At 51.4% G+C, this 16,472-nt stretch overlaps 5 protein-coding genes across 5 annotated transcripts; 4 read left to right on the top strand and 1 right to left on the bottom strand.

The window, feature by feature from the left end:
• Window positions 1-376: 376 nt before the first annotated feature.
• On the top strand, window positions 377-828 carry GT037_009577 (uncharacterized protein; the record flags this gene model as incomplete). The annotated part of the gene is made up of 2 exons (XM_038934624.1): window positions 377-381; window positions 657-828. Coding segments are annotated over 2 exons (177 nt in total), but the record flags the coding sequence as incomplete, so codon positions are not given.
• A 1,377-nt stretch (window positions 829-2,205) lies between these two features.
• On the top strand, window positions 2,206-3,435 carry GT037_009576 (aquaporin-like protein; the record flags this gene model as incomplete). The annotated part of the gene is made up of 2 exons (XM_038934623.1): window positions 2,206-2,592; window positions 2,650-3,435. The coding sequence occupies 2 exons, from the start codon at window positions 2,206-2,208 to the stop codon at window positions 3,433-3,435; spliced, it is 1,173 nt and encodes a 390-aa protein (XP_038782898.1).
• Window positions 3,436-3,643: 208 nt separating this feature from the next.
• GT037_009575 (uncharacterized protein) lies at window positions 3,644-4,498 on the bottom strand (the record flags this gene model as incomplete). The annotated part of the gene is made up of 1 exon (XM_038934622.1): window positions 3,644-4,498. The coding sequence occupies one exon, from the start codon at window positions 4,496-4,498 to the stop codon at window positions 3,644-3,646; it is 855 nt and encodes a 284-aa protein (XP_038782897.1).
• A 3,603-nt stretch (window positions 4,499-8,101) lies between these two features.
• GT037_009574 (uncharacterized protein) lies at window positions 8,102-9,451 on the top strand (the record flags this gene model as incomplete). The annotated part of the gene is made up of 1 exon (XM_038934621.1): window positions 8,102-9,451. One exon carries the CDS (start codon window positions 8,102-8,104, stop codon window positions 9,449-9,451), a length of 1,350 nt encoding a protein of 449 aa, XP_038782896.1.
• Window positions 9,452-11,063: 1,612 nt separating this feature from the next.
• GT037_009573 (cellobiohydrolase ii precursor) lies at window positions 11,064-16,262 on the top strand (the record flags this gene model as incomplete). The annotated part of the gene is made up of 8 exons (XM_038934620.1): window positions 11,064-12,226; window positions 12,576-12,741; window positions 12,825-13,359; window positions 13,417-13,449; window positions 13,722-13,848; window positions 13,894-14,322; window positions 15,426-15,704; window positions 15,752-16,262. The coding sequence occupies 8 exons, from the start codon at window positions 11,064-11,066 to the stop codon at window positions 16,260-16,262; spliced, it is 3,243 nt and encodes a 1,080-aa protein (XP_038782895.1).
• Window positions 16,263-16,472: the final 210 nt, after the last annotated feature.

Below are 16,472 nucleotides of genomic sequence, written 5' to 3'. Positions count from 1 at the left end.
ATGCTTCTGGCGCTGACGATTGCAGTGAGCCGACGTACTATCTTCACGATGGCGGTGTCGCGTCCATTGCCGGAATAGGAGCTCAGTCTGTGAGGAGGAATTTGGAGGGTCTACAATGCACGCATTAATGCACCGCACAGAGTCGTAGCGTCTACGTTACGTTTCAGCACTCTATACAGCCAGATATAGCTCACTGTATCGGCTTCGCTGTGATTTCACCTTGTCGTTCACTGTGCGAGTACTGACTGGTCCATGCCTTCACAGCGAGCGGAGAAATGGTGCCCATACATTGCTAGTGTTCTGATGCCTCTACTCAGACCGCCGTACATCACCACTCCCTCTATCACATCAAAGCAACACGCACTTCGATCAGACCATGCAGTATGTATGTACCATATCCTTGTCTATGAAACCTACCCTGAGCTTCAGATGTAGATCCACATCTCAGCTAGGTTCACAGACAAGTCGGCTTTTATCAGAACATGACACCGAGATACCTGACACGTCGGTAGTGGAGCCAGAAGCTGATGAGCAGAGTGACTGGGACACAGTCGAGGTCAAAGACAAAGAATGGACTGACGAAGAGCTAATGGACGATGCGCGGCCGGGCAGACGAGTAAGACGGCGTGTTCAAAAATAATGACTTTTGGTAGTAGGCGGGGCGAAGAAGGGTTGATGTCGCGTCTGAGTCTCTCTAAGAATTTCCACGGATCATGGACGGGAATGGGGAGATCAATTGAGAACAAGAGAATAGTGGAAGAGCGGAGATTCAGTGCAAGGATACAAGCGCTGAAAAAAGCAATTCCGTCGCAAAAGCAATGGACCTTAAGTGTGCCGAATTGACAAAGAGACATAGAGAATGTGCGCGATGACTTGCGAATGTGAATAACGTCAAAGGAACAGATATTAGTATATCACCTCGTGATCGAGACAGACGCAAAGGAACAGTGATGAGAAGCTTGGAGGGCGACAGGAAGGTACTGATCGTTCTCTGGAGCAAACCATTACGAAAGGGCGGTAGTGTTGATTGTCGTGGACACGCTTTGAATAAATACGCCGTAGCGTGGTGTTGCCAGACAGTCAAACTTCGTCAAACCTGCAGCGCACTAAGTAAGCTCTTCCAATGCCAATATCCCAGTCGCATAAAGGAATAAGTCCTCAAAAGCCTCGATTTTGACGATGGTTCTAGCCGATGGCACTATTGATCTGGAACCTTGGAAGCGTTGCACAAAGGGTCTTCTGGGACGCTAGCCCAGTTTTGCGTTCCCAGGGCTCAACAGCTGCCTTAGTAAGGAGCCAGCGGCGTTTGACGAGCGTTAGCCGCTATTTCCAGCCATCCGCGCATAAACTCAGTAGATCTACTCAGTAGATCTTCAATAAGTTCGTCTTGTCGCCGACATAAACGAACTGCGGGAGACATCTTCTCTGCATCACAATTGTGCAGCACGGCAAAAAGCTGGGTCACCCAGGCGAACACGACTCTTATTGACGATTGTAAATTTCGTCAAATCTCAGCAATCGAGTCAGCATGGGCGCAATAGAGTAATCTCCACAGCCACGGACACCAAACGAGCAAACGATCTGGAGATGCACCCCTTCGTGACATCATGCCCACTAGCTCGTCTCGCTAACCCGCAAGCAGCGCAGTGTCGTCACTTAGCCGGCGATCTGAACACATCCCGTACGGCACATCCTCTCCATCACGAACTTCTGACCACTCACGCCACACCGGCCGCTGCATCATGCACCGCTATCCACCTCCGCGGGCGTGCCATGATCGGGGATGAAAGGGTTTCAACGCAGGGATTGACACCGTGTGGCTGAACTTGATGATCGTGGCTCGCGGCCAACATCGCGCAAAGGACCGCCAAACGTGAGACGTGCGGCAGCCTATTGGACTTTCATCAACGCCATGGCGGGTGAACCGCTGGTCTCATGTAGTCCGCGTCAGAACCCCGCCGACCATCATGGCGCTCAGGCTTGTGGAAGACGTCAGGCTTGCTAGCGGAAAGGTAGATCTGTTCTAGTGGTGGTTTTACATCAACTTCAGCCGTGAGCTATAGAAGTTATCTTCCTTAGTTCTCTTTCTACTGTTCTTCAGCCTGGTGGCATTCGTGTCTTTTAGTCAAGCGTAGTAACTCTTGCTTTGCACCATTACCATCGACAATTAACGACTGCGGCTAGCCCTCAGTCTTAGCCGTCGTGATGGCGCTCAAAAACATCCTCCCGCTACACAAGAAAGACGCGTCCTCGTCGTCTCACAAGCCCACAACCTTGCCGAAAGATGGTTCTCCTCCAGGCCACCCCACGAGATCCGGCTTCATACCTAACCGGTGGCGCAATGAACTTGTTGCCGCAGCAGCAGAGTTCGCAGGCACCTTCATGTTCCTATTCTTTGCGTTTGGAGGAACAAGTGTAGCCAACACGGCAGCGACATACAGCAATCGGACAACCTCTGGACAAGCCAACAACAGCATCACGCAGGCGCCGGACACCAGTGTGCTGCTGTACATTAGTCTGATCTTTGGCTTCAGTCTGATGGTCAATGTGTGGGTATTCTTTAGGGTGAGCGGAGGACTATTCAATCCTGCTGTAAGTCAGCCTAATGGCATCAAAAACGTCTGGAAGATGGGCTGACCATGACCACAGGTGACACTCGGACTCTACCTCATCGGAGCCATCCCAGCCATTCGCGCGTGTCTCTGTTTCCTCTCCCAGATGCTCGCCGGCATGGCCGCTGCCGGCGTAATCCAAGCCATCATCCCCGGCCCTCTCAACGTCTCCACAACCCTCGGTGCAGGCGTCTCCGCCGCCCGTGGTGTCTTCCTCGAAATGTTCCTCACCTCCCTCCTCGTCTTTACAATCTTCATGCTCGCAGCCGAGAAGCACAAGGCCACATATCTGGCACCAATCGGCATCGGTCTAGCCCTCTTCGTGGCAGAAATGGTCGGTGTCTTCTTCACCGGCGGCAGCCTGAACCCAGCGAGAAGTTTCGGGCCGTGCGTCGTCACACACAACTTCCCTGGCTACCATTACATCTACTGGTTCGGACCGCTCATGGGCACTCTACTCGCGTTCGGCATGTACCGCATTGTCAAGCTAGTCGAGTACCAGACTGTCAATCCAGGTCAAGACTTTGACGACCACGAAGCCGCACTGTTCAAGCCGCCCGAGGACCCGGAGACGGCTTCCCAAGTCGAGCGTCCCAACGTCGCCGCACATGCCATGGCAGATGCCATGCAACTCGCCAGCAGAACAAACTCTGGTTTCAGCGAGAGCCAGCAGAATTTCAGCGGCATAGACGGGAGGCTGGACAGCAGGGATTCTGAAAAGGAAAAGTCTATGAGCTCGAGGCGGTCGCCGCGGCAGGAGCAGGAGTTGTTGGAGAGGACGGGTCATGCACCTGCTGCTAACGGTGAAGACCACGACTGTTAAAGTATATCTGATTTCATGAAATTGATGGCTTCACTGTCCGTCTTCAAACTGGTAATTTGTCCTTTGATCTATTTAGCGTTCATAGCGGGTCTTGGCAATAGGACAAATAGGGCGTCTTTCTACTTCATCATGCTGCACATAGGCATAATCTCATTTCCCCACCTTGCATGATGCCGCGCCGTGCTTCGCCTAATCTGGCTTCAGTTTTTTATACGAGGAACCATGCCAGACAGTGAGCGATTAGCATGGTGAAGATGAAGATGGAGACCAAGACTGCGAAGACGCCGACGCATATCCAAATAGCTGACACAACGCTTGGTTTTCTCTTGCTCTTCTTCTTCGAGGACGCCGATTCCACAGTGTCGACGGATGTGCAATCTTTCGTCGCCGGTGCAGGTGGAGGCGTAGATGTAAGTCGAGCCATATCTTCACGATGTGATTCAAATAGCCCATCGTGTGGCTCGTGGTCGTACGAATACTCGCCCTCGTCATCAACAGGAAACAATCTTCTCGCAACACCCTTGGCCTCCATATGCCTGCCCGTCTTCTTCAGCGGCACAGGCGAGCTTGCAAACCACTTATTCTCTCCCATCTGTCTCTCCTCCATCTCCTTCTCCTCCCTCCCTCCCCTGCGCCTTCCAAACGGCGGATCCCAAGGCTTCCTCGCATCCGCTCTCTCCCTTCCTTTATCTTTCTCTTCCGTCTTGCCCTTGTTCAGGTCCCCTGCTTTCAATAATCCCGTCGTTGCAGTCGGGCAGGGCGGCTGTCGGTGGATTTCCTCGCTCCCCGTCCACTTGCCCGACTCCTCTCCCGTCGACGGGACGCCGCTGTCCGCACCGTCCGTTGCGAACGCCTTCCTTCCCCCGTATTGTGCGTTACTCCGCAGCGTCGGGGCTGGCCCTCGCGGTCGTAGGCGCCGTCGTAGGGGTGGTGGCCGTTTGTGTAGCGCGGATCGGTCTTCTAGAGTTGGGCTCAGTGGGTACTCTTGGCTTGATCTTTGGATTTCAAACGCTGATGTTGGATTGTGTATGGAGGGGTGGGGTTGTGGTATGGTTTTGGACATACGGAGATGGTGCATTGGGTGGGGGAGGAATCGAGGAAGCTGTACACTGAGGATTGGGAGGCAGATTGCGAGGAGACAGGCTAGGAAGAGAATGCTCATTGCCACATATGGATTGGTGACTGCACTGAGGTGAGAGTGGACGCCTGGGGGTAGCGGTAGTGGTGAGTAAGAGTGGTGTATGCAATTCCGATAAGGATGGTCGTAGGTCGTGGTGATGGTAGGTGTAGTAAACGTTTACAGAGCGTTGTAAGAAGAGAATTGTATGGCAACGTGAGATTTGGGTGAAGGTCAGATGGTCCACACGTGAGGTTCGCAAGGCAATTGCCTTTTGAGGTTGGTGCTGCGCCTTATGATAGATCGCGACTGTCATACTTCTCCATTAAAGACTGTGGCGTTCCTTCCCCTCCTGAACTGAAACACATCTCACTATTCCCTAAGGTCTTTCCCCCATTCAAGGTCTCTCGTGTCATACAAGGCTTAATTATATTTGAGGAATGGTTGGTATAGTTATACCAGCATGTTCCACTACTGCACTACCTTTGCATCTTGGGTACTCGCTGTTTGCTACGATTGTCTTTTCCGCCGCATCATCTTATTTCAAGTCTTTGCACTCGCGCAACGTAGCGTGTGAGCGTTCGTACTAGCAGGGCTCATTTTGATCCGCGAGAGTACAAAAGACTTGTACCGTGCACGGTAGATGCTGGCTCGAAGTCTTCAGGCTTGACTGAGTCTGCACTTTGTCATCTGGACATGGAATTTTTCGTCATGCTTATTGGCTAGGTCTTGATTTGCTCGCATTACGGCGAGACCAACTCTCCTGGTATAATGTACTTGGTGATCCGCTGTTGCTCGAAATGCATCCTTGCTACTTTTGAAGTGGTAGCTATTGCGCCGTTTGCTTTTGTGAAAATCGCCATGTTGTTGCAGCAACCCGCTTGGCCTTTGCTTTGCTTAATTCATTCTCATCTCGTCGCTGTTGTTTCGTGTTGCTGTATGCGCAAAGGCGCGAACAAAGCACGATTTGATAATGGTATCATGTGGGGCTGATAACGTGTAGGGAACGTTTGCAGGTATGAGCTATGTGCTGTTTGTAGCGTGGGATCGTCTTTGAGTACCGTGAAATGTATCCTGCAGTCTAATTATTGACTTCAATACTGGAACAGGTCGTGGACGCCTACACTGACAACTACACACAATTCTGAATCAATCTTAGCAGGTTGTTCGCGAAAGAAGCGCACAACAAAAGCAGTTGGTACGCTCCAGCCGATCTTGCAGGTGACGCATTCATAATCCATGTTCCATGTCTCCAACTACTGCTGACTGGCTGTTGTACCAGACGCGCTGTACCGAAATATAATCTCCGATCAGCCCTGCAGCCAGCCTGCATGATGGGGCTAGACCGTGGAAGTGCGCACGCAGAACCTGAGCTGGACCGCAGCAAAGTCAGCACAGGCGCGTCGGGATCACTCCGCAGGACTTGCAGCAGTGGGATAGCCGTTGTTGATCGAACTTCGGCTTCCAACTGCTTCGAAGGGAATCACAGCATTACTGATCAAATTTGCTGATCGCACTCTGTCGTTGGATTCTCCAGACGTGGACTGTAACGTAATGTCTGGCTTCCGTCACTGTATGTGCCTCGCTAAAACACAAATCTTCGGATGTAAATTTGACGGAATGGAAGACGGGTTTTCGGAGGATATACGGACGGTGGTGGCATTTCTCTGCTAGTGGTCGTGGTGCGGAAGGCCTCGGAAGCTGAGACGGAAAGTGGGGCTGTGATCAAAAGTGGATTGTTTAGGCCAAAGGAGCTCTAGTGGATTATGACGTATCACAGAAACGAGGTCCAGAAGACGGAGACAGCAGCCAACATTGAGAGCCAACCGCTCGAGTTGCATCCTCACAGCATCCAATCACAATCGCCATCACAATGAGAAGCTCGGAAAGTCTCCAAAGCCATTCCCGACGGTACATGTGCGCTCTTTGCTTGGCTCCGCACATGCAGCATCCAGACTCCTTCGGATGAACTTCAAGAGAGTATATCGCACGATCGATCCACCAGCCTACAATGACCAGGTCCACTTTATGTGGACCTGAACACGAGAAATAAAGATCGACTGTCCGACATGAGCCCACTGTGGTACTTCTGCGCGGTTTCGTCAGCACATGGCTGAACACAGCCCACATCTGACGACGCTCGTACAATGGGAAGCCTACACCAGTGCACATTCGGTCGCTAGACCACCCGGACAGGCATCCGTTCACCCCGCCTCTTCAGCGACATTTGTACAGTACCCAAACTTGGACCAGTGATGGTGGCGGCATGGTCAAGTCTCCCATAAATGCGTCTCCATCAACCTTTCAGAGATGAGTTTCGCCAAAGTTGGAGCGCATGGATCGTTGCTGCTATCTTCGTAATGTCAAGATGATGCAACTGTCTTGCATCGCATTGTTGATACGCCCTGTACAACGAATGCCGGTGAGACCGTTCGCTGGACCGTCCCGACAACCAACACTGACATCGCTACCCTGGCGATTGAAGCTAAGCAGTATAGGCGTGGAGAAAAGTCCGACATGCTGAACCCCGTTCGCTACCCTCTCGACGCTGGTCCATATCGACCGTTACTAACGCGTCGTACCAGTACTCCAAATTATTCGCTACTTGCTACTCGCTTCTCCAGCGTCTTCCACCATCTCCCAGGCTAGTAGTTGTATCAGTCGGATATAATTCATGCCGTCCTTATTTGAGATGGATCGCTGCAGGGCTACGTCTGAATGTCCACGTACCCCGTGTTTCCCGGGTCTACCAAATCTGGGGTAAAATGCCCAAGGATTGCTTGTTTGGTCATCTTGCATATATTATGATAGTAGCGGAACACTCGGCAACGGTTTGTTACTATATTGGGAAATGCCAATAGTTCCGATGTGTTAAGCGACATCGACCTTACCATCGGAACGTACTCCGCGACAGAACTACAAGCTTCTCGAGGGACTTCACACCTGCAAGGCAAACATACGGCGTCCACATACAGCAATGCACTGCATCGCGTGTGTGACACCTGGTAATAATTCTGGCTACGTGACGCATATCGCAATCTCTCATCGCCAGATCTTTGCTCACACCGGGTACTTTTCCCTGGAAGCATCCGAGTAACGCGTTCCTGTCAATCTACCCCACAATATCGGGTCTGGCGATCATCGCGAACCACAGTTCCTGGATCTTTCCTCTCTTTCTGACCAATGACTGAGGTTGCTGTTACTTGAGACAGCGACATTTTTTATGTCAAGGTGGGTCGCAAGGCTACGGCTAAACAATCATAAGCTCAAGCCACCACCCACTGATATACTAGTCTCCTCAAATGCTTATACGAGCTTACGTCTGTTGATATCATCGTTATGGATATGACGATGAACTGTATGCTCCAAGCGTGCTAAGCTCCCAACAACGCACCAAGATGCCGTGGTACCGGGAGCAACTAAGGAAATTGAGTGGTATTCTTTGTTATCATCTCCGGGGCCCGAAGAGGTATAAAGAGCACCCGAAGTATATCCTTTTGAAGGCATCATCCAATTTCATCCCATTCTACAGTCGCTCAATCTTCGAATATGAGATACGCCTTCGTTCCCCTCGCGTTCGGTCTTGGAGCCAACGCCTACGTCGCTCGTGCGAACACACAATGCTTCAAGCTCTCAGCATCTGGCGGCGCATCGGGTGTACTCGGTCAACTCGACGATGGTCAGAACCGTATTGGCGGCAACCACCCAACCGGCTGCTACTGCTTGGATGGAAGCGGCGGCTTCACTGATTCTAATGGACGTGGCTGCATCCTGACTCCCCCTACCACCCAGTTCCAGTGCGATGTTGGCGCTACCCCCACCAACGGCTTCGCTGTCAGCTCCAGTGGTAGTGTCACGTACAATGGCTCAGGCAAGTTCTATGCCTGCCCTGTAAATGACAGCGGCGAATACAACGTCTACACAACCCCTGCTCCCGGTCAGACTAAGTGCGTTGAGATTTCTCTCGGGTCTGCTGGTTCATGCGGAGCTAGTGCGTCCCAACCTGCTGGATCTAAGCCTGCTGGTTCCTATCCTGCTGCTACTCCTCCCGCAGCTACCAAGACGAAGCCTTCCGAGACTCCTAAGCCTACGCCTGAGGCCCCTAAGCCTACACCTGAGGCTCCTAAGTCTACACCCGAAGCTCCCAAGCCTAGCTCGCCCGCACCTGGTATGCCCCAGGAGTCTGAGTGTGTACCCAAGGTCGTTACCGTCACTGTAACCCAGTCTATGGCCCCTCCTGCTTCCATGCCTGCTCCCTCCCAACCCGCTCAGAGCAAGCCTGCTCCTCCACCAGAGTCGATGCCTGCCCCTCCTGCTTCCCAGCCCGCTGCCTCCATGCCTCCTGCTTCCATGCCCGCTCCCTCCAAGCCAGCTCCTTCTGCGCCAGCGCCCTCCAAGCCAGCTGCCTCTGGTGCCTGCCCTCAGGACCTCAACGGCAATTACCAGTACCCTCATCTGATTGTACCCGTTGACTCTGAGCACCCCGACAAGGCCTATGGCACCTCGTACAATGGCACGATCAGCGCTCACATCTGCACTATCTTCAACTTCGATATCCCTGCCTCCTACGCCGGTAAGACTTGCTCTGCCATGTTCATGCTACCCAAGAAGGAGGACCTTGAAACCTCGGACTACACCATCTCTGGTCAAGGCGAATGCACCGTCAGCAAGCTCAAGGGCAATGCCAACGCACAGACTACTTGGAACAACGCTCCTGCTAAGGCTGGAGATCTTGCTTCCGTGGAGCTCAGCCCCGGCAACACCTACACTGTCGAGTCTGGCGATTGCGAAGCTGGCAAGACTGTGAGCTATGAGATTTGTGGCAGTGGTGACTTCTCCATCAACTACTTCCAGGATTATAACCCCAGCCCCATTGGCATGTACATCCGCCAGTGCTAGATTATTCATCACTGTGCTGGATGAGACCTTGCTTTGATCGAGATTTACTAGCAAGTGAGTCTGAAAGGTGTCTGGGATGTACATACCTGATGATTCTTTTCGCCGTTGCCTGGACGAGTCTTTCCCTAATAATATGATACGACATGATGACATGGCACTCCTTATGAATGCGTTTGTAGATTAGACGAGACTTAATGTATGGTTTTTGCTCAGACATATTTTGATCTCGCTGCTGCTGTTTTGAGTGAATCATGTGTTGCGAGAAACTCGGCTAGATAACCTAACTTATTGGGCACACGTGGTGACCTTCCACATTCTCGTCCTTTCGACTGTCACCTGGTTTGTCTCAAGCTAGCCCGCCGAGCTGACTAAGCTCAATCACCCTTCCCATCATGATACTCTGAAATGCCCGTAGGCGCCGCCAAGCCGCTAGTGGTGCTTCATCTCCTCATGTGCGGGGAATCGACGCATCCCCATTGCGTTCGCGTCTGAACATCACGTGTTGAACTGAACGATACCTCAAGCCGGCTAATATGCATGTCTCTGTACATTTTCGAGTTCCTTGCTAGTTGATAGTCGCTTTGTGCCTCTTGGAACGTCCTGTACGACATGATTGTCGCACAGAACCATCATTTTCGTGCTTTCTCTCGCTACCTCTGTACAGCGCGCACCCAGTCAGTATTCGAGATGTTCTGATGGGTACACATATACAGCGAGTAGGCGGCAGCGTGCCACGTTCATCGCGATGCGTCGCATCTGGAGAATGCGTTCATTGTCGAGAAGAGATCAGTCCAGAGCCAACATCCGCACGCAACGATCGCTCAGACTGCGCAATGAGCTGCCTCCATGCGCATCACTCCCCTATCCCTTTGGACAGTTGTCGGATGTGGAGTACCTGCATCGCGGGCGGCAGCATCTACATCCAACTCAGCCTCAGGGTAGAGCCGCTCACAGTCACGCTAGAAGATGCAACGAATATTCTTTACAATGTATACAAATGGCAAGCTGCAGCGCAAAATGACACAAGATCTCGCAATACTCTAAACGCAATATACACAGCAGTAGCTTCACCGCGTCGACCAATCTGCAAGGAGCTTGCTGTGGTCGTAATATCATTATCCACACTGTGGGGTAGGTCTTCCAGCGAAGCAGGGGTAGAAGCCGGGTAAAGTGCGCAGATATATTGACTTCCCGGATCATCCCCGGTAGACTGAGCCTTGGCTAATCTACTGTTAACAGGACTACATACCATTGTAGGGGCAAACGACCGTTCCTTACATTCGCCAAAGAGAATGCACGGTACGCTATCGATGAAGTACTACAGCAACGCCACCAGGGCGCGTTGCATGCGGGATGTCAATGCTTCTGACCAAGGACTTGGACTTTCTTGAGTGTAATCAGAACATAGGGCGGGCCGACGGTACCGTTGATCACGTCTCAAGACAGCCACGCAAATGTGAAGGCGAGCCTGTACCAAGCCCGTTGAAGGCAAGACATATTATTGGATGCACACTGTCCGCGGCGCTCGTCTTCACGACGCTCTATATAAGACCAGATAAGTCGCACGTACTGTCGCTCATCATCTCGAGTCACTCAAGTCTTTCTTTCAATCATGGTGCAACTCACACAACTTGTTTTGGCATCCGCTGCTTTCGCTGGTGCTGTATCTGCAGCTCCCAAGCCACCTTCACCTCCATCCGTCAACCCTTGGACTGGTAAAGACCGCTATGTCGTCCAGAGCTACGGCAAGAAACTCGACCAGACCATCGCCTCCTTCACGGCCCAGAACGACACCCTTAATGCGGCGCGCACCCGCACAGTCGCTCAGAAGATCTCAACCTTCACTTGGGTTACTACACGTGATGGCCTTAGCCTCATTCCTACTGCCATCAAGGAAGCTCGTCAACAGAGAAAGCCCGGAAAGAAGATGATCGTTGGTCTGGTCTTGTACAACTTGCCCGACCGTGATTGCTCTGCAGGAGAATCCGCCGGCGAGCTCAGTCTAGCGAACAACGGCCTCGAGATCTACAAGAAGGAGTTTGTCGACAAGTACGCCAAGCTTGTTTCCCAGGCCAAGGATCTCGACTTCGCCATTGTTCTCGAGCCGGACTCCCTCGGTAACGCCATTACGAACCAGGGCGTCCCTTTCTGTGCCACCGCTACTCCCGCCTACGAAGAGGGTATCGCTTACGCCATTGCCAAGCTGCAGTTCCCCAACGTACATCTGTACATTGACGCTGCGCACGGCGGCTGGCTCGGCTGGGCGGACAACCTCAAGCCCACCGCTCAGATTTTTGCCAAGGTCGTCGCTATGGCAAAGAAACTCAACCCCGCGGCCAAGATCCGGGGTTACGCCACGAACGTATCCAACTACAACTCCTTCCAAGCCAAGGTACGCGAGAACTACACCGAGTACTCGCCATCTTGGGACGAGAGCCACTACGCCTCGTCGCTCGCTCCTTACCTCGAGGCTGAGGGTCTACCATCCAACTTCATCATTGACCAGGGTCGCGTCGCCCTTCCTGGGGCTCGTGCGGAGTGGGGTGAGTGGTGCAATGTTGAGCCTGCTGGATATGGCGCTCTACCCGGATCGAAGCAGAACAACACCAACGTCGACTCTCTAGTCTGGATCAAGCCTGGTGGCGAAAGTGACGGAAAATGTGGCCTTGCTGGTGCGCCCGCTGCTGGTGCTTGGTTCGATGAATATGTGCAGATGTTGGTGAAGAACGCTGACCCACCACTCGAGCCGACCTACCTGAAGAAGCCTAAGGTCTAGTGGGGCGAGTCAAGTGGATTTGGACAGCTGTATAAGTACTCTTTTCATAGCAATTTGGCTGTACATACTATATCAAGAATGTAAATATCTTAGAAAATATCAATCTCTCCAAAATCTCGCTGACCTTGACAAGGCATCAAGTGTAGTCTTGAAGCGAAGTCACAGGCAACGAGCTATCAGAATAGTTCTAAAAGTTTTGATGCATTCTCCAGCGCAGCGAAAGCAAGCGTGTATGAGGCATTTCATTGAGCAGCGGTCAGCCACGGGATGAAGGTACTCTGGGCTAACACGTGATAATTCGCTCACTTGGCAGCTGCCTGGTCTACGGACTCGCTGTCACTATAATAGCTCACGTATACTGAATCTGTGTCACCACATCGACTCTCCTGGTGCAGTTCTCTCAGTACCGATTTCTGCAAGTCCGCAAGATGGCTTCCGCCGCTTCCGACCGCAACAAAGCATGTACCGACTGCAAGAAATTACGCGTCATCAACCGCGAGGAACAAAACAAGATGTAAGTCGAAAAACATAGTCCAGTTGAGCGGTTCATTCTTGGAGAAATGACCAGCTGACTCGAATAGCGCTCTCTCGAATCAGCTCAGCTCGCCGCTCCTGCGTCTTCCCAACGAAATTCGTAATATGATCTACACACACATCTGTATTTCTACTACAGTCAACCACGGTCATCCTAAAAATGGTTCCAAAGAGGGCTGTGCCTTTACCCAGACCTTCCTACTTACCAGCAGCCAAATTTACGCCGAGGCCGTCGAACTTATGTATAGTCTGGCCACATTCGACCTATCTAGTGGGTCAGTTGACGTACCCAAGTTGTTGTGTCTCAAGAGTCTCAACCCGGAGTATCGCCATCTCATCACCTCAATACAGGTCAATGCCAAGTTTGCAGAGGATGCGATATTTCTGATTGAAGAGGGCAAGGTGGAGGAAGTACTTGGAGATCATAGCCCTGCCGAGTGTCTGTTTGATCTAGAGAGACTCCACGTACGCGATTTATATTGGGCAGATGTACGTATGAGGGATGAGCTGCGGTATCTTTTCGACATGGAAGGCTTGATCATCACTGATCACGCTACAAATGGTCTCCCTAGATGGTCACCCGAGGAACCATTCACATGTTGGTCAGAGAGGGTTTGAAGATCACTGAACACTACAGAGGTCGTGTCTCACTTAGATGGTCAGCTCAAGGCCCAAACCGTTACCATTGGTAACACTGCTAGTTGGATAAGACTAAGAGTTTGGATTGCTGAGATCCTAGCCTTTCCCGATATCGATCAGCGAATTGTAGCGATTCGTTGATCATAGAGTCGGCGTAGCAGTCTTGGCGAGGTATTGGTAGTCACTTCTTGCACACTAGTCAAACAATATCTCAAACTCACCGTCACCTCGCCTCTCACCTTCCTGTTAACCTTAAATGCTGATATCTCCGCACACTTAAATTCTTCTCTTTCTGAGATCAACTCGCTCACATCCTCACAGCTACAAATCACTTCGTCGACACCATAGCTGGAAATCGACTCACGTTCATCCTCTGGACTACAATTCCATCCAACGAAATTATGGCTGAGAAGATCAACGACCCCGCTGCCCGAAATGTCGAAGCGATGTAAGTATACGGCGCTCACGTATTCCTCCACGTTAACGATGATAGCACACGCGACAACCAGCTCAACTCGCCTCTACTGCGTCTCCCAGCCGAGCTTCGCAACAAGATCTACTTCTTCACCTTTGACACGAATGAAGTACGTCTCAAATCGCCTGTCGAACGGGTCAACCCAGACTTTGACTGCCCGCCTGGAATATCTTATCCGCTCGGCCTGGTACAAAGCTGCATACAGTGTCGTTACGAAGCACTCCCATACTTCTGGAAGACAACTGTCTTCCAGCTGAGACACCGCCTATTCCCTTGGACTTCGGCCGATCTCAATTCTAAGGTTCAGACTGTATTCAATCAGATTCAGATCATCCGATTTGAAGCAGGTGGCATGCATTATATCTTGTTTGATAGATATCAGCACTCTGATTTTGAGAAGTACACTGCGCTGCGGAAGGTCCTCATGCAGTGGCCGAACGAAGATACGTATTTTGCGGAGACACTCGTGAGGAGGCTTTTCGGAAAGGATATTGAGATCTGCTTTTACACTGACTGACCTCGGATTTCCTCGGCGATCTCTGGTTCCGTAGTGAAGCGAACGCCACCATCTTAGTTCTGGGTGCGGCAGACATGACTTTGGAGAGACTGCCAGTCGAACGAGCTCTGATGTATTCCGGGTCTGCAATGCTAGAAGCTGTCCTGCGTTGGGTTGTCAAAAGAGATTGCAATCAGGTCTCAAAGAACATTCGGGCGGAGAAGCAAGATCTGGAAATTCTCGTTGACAGAATGGCTAGTGGCGTGGGAAGAAAGTGAGAGAGAAAACGGACATTTATTCGTCACAGATTCTACTCTTGTTCCAACAGTAAGAAGCATTGACCTAAAAGTTGCTTCTTCAACTACAATACAACGACTATCAGAATTCCTATTTTTGCATTGATTCGATGGAGATTCCAGGACTATAGTATAGGCACAAGTTTATCAAGTGACACTTCATACCTCGTCTGGTAATCAATCTCGAAGGATTGTAAGAAGAATCAAACCCCGCCTACGCCCCGTTTTTCCTAAGATACCGTTCCTGAGACTCCCACCATTAAATGTGTTGTTAGCTCGGGATAAGCTATTCCCGGTTTTGACTTCCCAGATGACATCGCACTTCATGTGCATATGGCATTACCAATTTTCTCTTTCTGTCGTCAGATGGGCGGAGAAGAATTTTTCAACTTCGATCTTGACAAGTTACGAGGCGCTATCATCTCAAAGTGAGGAATTCGACATGGATCATTCTAATATCGTACTCTTGCTCATTGGAAACGTGCGCCTGAACGTTGTGTCTAGGCAGACTGAGAGTTGGATCAATCTCACAACATGGGTAGTCGAGCAAGACTCGGGATGCAATAGCCTCGCAGCGCCACTCGGCAGGCTGGACTTTTGTGAACAGATTTATAGTAGTGGGTATCCATAACGAATCGATTGATGGGGTTCCAAGATAATAACACTCATTCCTCACATTATCCCGCCAACTCACCTCACGGAATACAGACGACGCCAAGACGTAGTCGCCGTTTGCACTCATGCGCACCGTGACCTAGCGCTGCAGCTGACATTGGCTGGCAACTCTCTTCAAACTCTGCTTTGTCTACTCCTCTTGTATCCAAACACCGAGTCTTGGAGCAGCGACCGCACTTCACTAGTACCATGGTGCTCCGCCTGTCTGACCTTGGCTCCATGGAGCCTCGCGTCCTACCGCCAGAGCAAAAGGATGACCGCGACGACGATTTGCGCTGCGTCGACGACGTATTTCACATCAACTGCGAGCGACCAGCGCGCTGTCAGGATCCTCAACTCGAGGTGAAAGATACAAAGGAGATGTAACTTACCTGCAATGGCTACAAAACATGACACTGATATTTCGCAGCACCCAGAGGAACCAGGTCGGCTCCCCGCTCTTGCGTCTACCTGCCGAGCTCCGCAACATGATCTACTGGAACGTCTTCGCCGGAGCCGTCATCGCTATCAACAAGCCTCACACAAAGAAAGACAACATCCTCACCACATACCCCAGCGTCCGCGCACTCATGTACGCCTGCTCCCAGCTCTACCGTGAGGCTGAAATCTACATGTTCGGTCTCACTCTCTTCGCTCCCAGCTACTTTGCACTTCGCTTCCTCTGGTTGTCGAACATGTGCGCCGGTATGCCTGGTGTGGGAACCGCGTCGATTATGGGTTGTAAGATCACAGCTGGTAATGCACGCGCCATCATTGAGGGAAAGATCAAGAAGGAGGACTTGGCATACTATCCGTGCTTGCGACAGATATTCGTTCAGCTCTGGGACCACCGTGTTTCTGTCAAGAGGAGCGAGTTCTACAGACGGGTGTTCCGTGAAGCATTCGGCATTCCGAATCTCGACGTCAAGTTCATAAAATGAGAGGGTGGAGACCAAGACATGGCTAGCTTGATCACTATGATCTGATCTTGCAATACTGCAACGCCGCCGGCTACACGCCTGATTACAACGTCTTGCTTCAGCATAGTCAGTCCTTGTCTAGCTTTGACGTGTAGTCCACTAACATATCGCAGATGGTCGAGCTGGGCTGGGTGGTTGAATGACGAATTGGGGATAAACCGTGAATCGGCA

The sequence above is a fragment of the Alternaria burnsii genome, assembly GCF_013036055.1.
Source record: "Alternaria burnsii strain CBS107.38 chromosome Unknown 728, whole genome shotgun sequence".
Classification (NCBI taxonomy): domain Eukaryota; kingdom Fungi; phylum Ascomycota; class Dothideomycetes; order Pleosporales; family Pleosporaceae; genus Alternaria; species Alternaria burnsii.
Note: the sequence above shows the minus strand (reverse complement) of the source record. Positions and strands in the feature narration are given on the sequence as shown.